The following is a 4,513-nucleotide window of genomic DNA, read 5'->3' as shown; positions in this document are numbered from 1 at the left end:
TCAGCATTGGCCAGAAAAGCCATCATATTAATTACCTGGCACACAGCGCCCAGCAGCCCCACAGGCGTCCTCAGCACCGAGCCTGCAGAGGCAAGTCTAAACACCGTGCCGACTGGAATCCAACCCGTCATAAAACTGCCCCCATAGCACAGGGGCCAGGAGCACGTGGAAATCCTTCAAATCCTTGCCTCTCAACAGTCCACCCCACCCCTCCCCCAGCTCGCCCGCCAATCTCCTTCCAGCGCTGCAGGCCCCTCAGCTCGGCCTGGGAAGGCACTTTGCACAGTCAGCTCTTCCACGAAGGCTGTTAATTTGGTTAGCTCACACCCAACTGTGTACAAACATGCAAATCATTAACATTTCCATTTAACAGGCTGGTATGGCCCAGAGCTGCTGGGATTTCTGAAGGAGATAACAATTCAATTTGCAATTACTGCTGCGATTTTTAATTCCCAAGGAAACTTCTCTGCCCAAAGCCAAAATGACCACCGTAAGCAACCTTCAAATTATTTCTGAAAAAGAAAGAAAAAAGAGAGAGAGAGATTGAGAGAGTGTGTCTTCTGAGGCGTCTGGGTCAATGAGTCATAAGGCCACTGAACAGAAGTCGGGGCAGCCTGGGCCGTCCCAGCTTCCCGGAGCAAATGCACATGAGGACGTGCTCAGTTTACCGTTCACTTGCCCCTAAAGCAGGCCGACACCCTGCTGCAGGCCCTGGGGCCATCAGCCATCCGCTGAGATTCACAACCTCAGGAGCGTAGACTGAGGAAAATGTACTCAGGGTCAGGGTGGTGCCTAGGATTAATTAAATCTGGTTTCCAAATACTGCTTTAAAATCAAATTTCTAAAACATAAACAACCCTTTCGAGACGCGACAAACAGATAAACTGCAGGACACACCCGTTACTGTGGGTGCCTGGCGGGGCTGGATGGACTTTGGCTGGGAGACAAAGTGCCGTCCCAGAGCCTGACCTGCACAGACAAACCCGGCACTGGCAGAGGCGTGCTCCTGGCACCGGGACCACGAAGACTTAGAAATCAGGGGCAACGAGCTGCTCTTCTTCCCCTATGGAGCCTGAGATCTCTACTATCAACAGCAGCCCTACAACTGCTCTCATTAAAATTACCGAATGCAACTAAACATCGTAACAACAAAAACCATACAGCTTTCTTTAATTTTGTCTGTAAATCCATCTGCTGCAAAGTAAATTTTAAGATGTTTTAACTCCTAGACATTTTCTAAGGAAAACCAGAGGTAATCTGAAAGTAAGTAAACATATTAAACTCCTTCTACAAAGTGGTGCTTTGGCGCTATGGGAGCCACCAGCCCACGTGGTGCTGACGAAGCGTGCTGCACTCGACCACCTCAGTGACTAAGACCCTTCTCCTGAAGGATGCTGCTATGCTGTCCTAGTAAGCAAATGGTTTTTGGTTTTTGTTTTAAAGTAAAATACACTTAAAAATATATAACAAACTTCACAGATCCATTAACATGGATTCTAACACTTGCTAAACTTATCCTATTTTGCTTATCTGTAAGTATGTGTGTATGTATGTATGCATTCACTGACCTGAATCATTTTAGAATAAAATTATAGACAGCATAACCCTTTACTCCTAAATACTTCAGCATGACTATCCAAAAAAGAACATTCTCCTACATGACTCACTACCATTATTGTGCATCAAAAAATTAGCAATGGTTCCAAACATCATCTACTACCCAGTATATATTCAAAGTTCCTGAACTCCCCTAATGTGTTATCACTGTTCTAGCTGAACAAGGACCTGATCAAGGACCACTAAAAATACCTCTGTCAACCTACCTGGATGGACAAAGAATGGCCGATGGAAAGTCAGAGGGGCTGAAACTTCACAATCTATTAGCCTCCCATCTACTTTTCCCTTAAAAACAATTATCCATACTCTGATCTCAGAAGACTACTGTTCACAAACCCAGCATTTTCTTCAGTTTATTTTCCCTACATCAGCACACATCCACACAGTAGCAAGCAAACTGTCTTGCTGCAGGTCAAGTGCTAGCTCTGGGTTTTTTGGTTTTTTGTGTGTCAAGTGGAGGTAAAAGAGCCAGGGCTTGAAGTCCCGAGGGAACCATTCTGACAGTTTGACATGCCTGCCAGGTCTGCCCACAGCTGCTGGTCTGCTGGATTAACAACAGTGAAAATGGGCAGCGCGTGCACTGGGAGACGGAGCTGCCCTGGGACACGTGCATGGCCCGCAGCTCCAGGAGCACCCAGCGTTGCTCTGTGCCTCACTGGCTTTCTCCACCTCAAAGCTGACACTAACACAGCCCTTAGAGACAAAGAGTAGGTGTTACTAGATGCCGCTGACCCACATCATGGGTGGCCAGGCTGGATAAATGAGATTCCTTTACAGAAGGTACTCTGAATCCTAAGAAGAAAGGATCTATCTATTTAAAAGCCATTAATGACATTCTCCACAGCAAACTCACAAAAGATTCAAACTCCTGGATAGAAAAATATTTACATGGAATATTTTTTGAATCTAAACATTTTTAACCAACCGACAGGTGCTACACTGCGCCATGTGGTCATATTGAGATACGAGCCATTTTATTCCTTAGAAATAGCTGTTAATTTTCTTTAACCTCTGCTGAACGGAAGGTACTTCCCCAGGCAGTTTAGCTCTGATTTTGGGTCCAAGTATTCCCACCAAAGGCTGCCACCCTCCTTCCTGCTAAGGAGCCCGGTTCTTACCTTGTTTCCAGGGACACAGATGGCTTTGGGGCAGGGGCTTCTGTTTCTCAACAGCATTGCCCATTCTAAAGCCAGATCACAGAGCCCTTCAAGCCCAGATGTCTTTGCTGAACACCCAGTAGCACCAAGTCAGCAGCTGAAAGCGGACTGATTCATCTAAAACTTGAATTTTACTCTGAAAGGTCTTTGCTTCCTGCCTTTCCAACTCCCTCTACTTCCAGGGAGGAAATCAGAAGAAAAGGCGTGTTGTCACCTATCGGTGGGTCTCAGTAATGGTCTATATTAAGAAGCTCTCCCTTTGGCCTTCCTTTGACTCTATTACTCACGGGCACCGCAGCCGCCTCAGAGAATGAACTGTATTTCCAAACACTTTCAATACTGCTTTTCTTGAGTGGGGCATCAGGAGATCAAAAAGATAAAAGTTAAAAATGGACCAATTCTGGGAGTGCCACTGGGAGAAACACTGTCACACAGAGCCTAAGGTCCCGCCTTCTGTTTGAGGTTCTCACCTCAGGCCAGTGTGCATCACAAGAGAGTTCGTCAGAGAAGGCAAACTGATTCATTAGTCCTGTTTCCAAGGGAAAACAAACAAACACCAAAATGCAAGCTACACCCGTTTCCAAAGAAGAAAAGACCACAGAGGACAAACTCAGCGAAGAGTTTATAATCTCAAGCTCTAATCTTCCACTCCAGTTTGGACATAATTTTTCTGGAGGAAGTATGCACCTCTATATTTTGAACAGGTTTCTTGGGACAAAAGAAGGGCATGAAATCATATCCTTTCTTGGTTAAAAAAAAAAAAAAAGACAAATGGAGAGATTTCATTGATTTCAATCTCAAAGTTTATGGTCAGAAAAGCTCTTAAAGAACGCCCTGGAGCACACAGCAGGTAAGCCCAGAGGTCAACAACCTGGTTCAAATCCCAGCTCTGCCACTGGTTTTACCAACTGAGCATGGCAGTCTCAGTTTCTTCATCTGTTAAATGGGCTTAATTCCAGTCTCGCCTCCTCAGCTGTAATGAGGATCAAACAAAAGCAAACATGTATGAAGTGCTTAGAATGCTGCCTGACACTGAGGAATCCTTTGGTAAATATGTATCGTCAACATTTTTATAATCTTAAACTGTGAAACTATATTAGCTCAGATGGCAGACTTCTGGCTTCAATCAATTTAGCTACCAGCAAACAATCAAAGGGAATTTCATTCTATTGGGGTTGGGTAGTATAATATGGGAGCTAATTATAGAACTAGAGTAAAACTTAAGGACAGTATTTCCCCAAAGACCCACAGGACTCAGAGGCTGAGTGTAAGAGGCACTGAACAGGCTCGGGGTACGTGTGACACGCATGCCTGTGCTCGGTGTGCTGTCACAGCTCCTAGGTGCCCTGGCCTTCCTGGCACCAGCCCGGCTGGTCCCCAGGGAGAAAGAAATCATCCTGACAGCATGAACATGAATGAAGCCCAATCCGAACCTCTGCGTGCACTTCAGGCCTCATCTTTTGATCTACGATCCAGAAACCACGTTTCAAAACCACAGCCTCTGATTCCGAACTTGGAAAAGCAAGTAGCAGCACAGGTCTATTCCACTCCTGCAGTGATGGGGCGGGAGAGAGCAGCACGTGAGGACCACTGCCAGCTGCCCATCCCTCACACTGAACCGCCCAGCTCTCTTCCAATCAAACTGCAAACACCAACCAGAAAAGATCAAGGGCCTGAAGTCCCACCACACCAGAGGGGCCACTGAAACACAACAGCTGGTAAAACACCCAATTTCAACT

The 4,513-nt window shown here is 46.0% G+C and overlaps 1 protein-coding gene across 5 annotated transcripts in view; it reads right to left on the bottom strand.

Annotated features, from left to right (window-relative positions):
- Positions 1–4,513, bottom strand: part of RAPGEF1 (Rap guanine nucleotide exchange factor (GEF) 1) — a 93,996-nt gene that overhangs the window by 89,163 nt on the left and 320 nt on the right. Inside the window, exon 1 of one of the 5 annotated variants that reach the window (XM_005882139.2) lies at positions 2,736–2,902. The exons of 3 other annotated variants lie outside the window; for them this stretch is intronic. In XM_005882139.2, coding sequence (XP_005882201.1) covers positions 2,736–2,799 — 64 coding nt within the window. In that variant the 5' untranslated portion in view covers positions 2,800–2,902. Of the gene's footprint in view, positions 1–2,735; positions 2,903–4,513 lie in introns of those variants that run through there. One more of the 5 variants, XM_005882138.2, reaches the window with a different exon arrangement.

This window comes from Myotis brandtii, unplaced genomic scaffold (genome assembly GCF_000412655.1).
Source record: "Myotis brandtii unplaced genomic scaffold, ASM41265v1 scaffold699, whole genome shotgun sequence".
Lineage (NCBI taxonomy): Eukaryota > Metazoa > Chordata > Mammalia > Chiroptera > Vespertilionidae > Myotis > Myotis brandtii.
The sequence above is the reverse complement of the archived record's forward strand: the minus strand, read 5'-3'. Positions and strand labels throughout refer to the sequence as shown.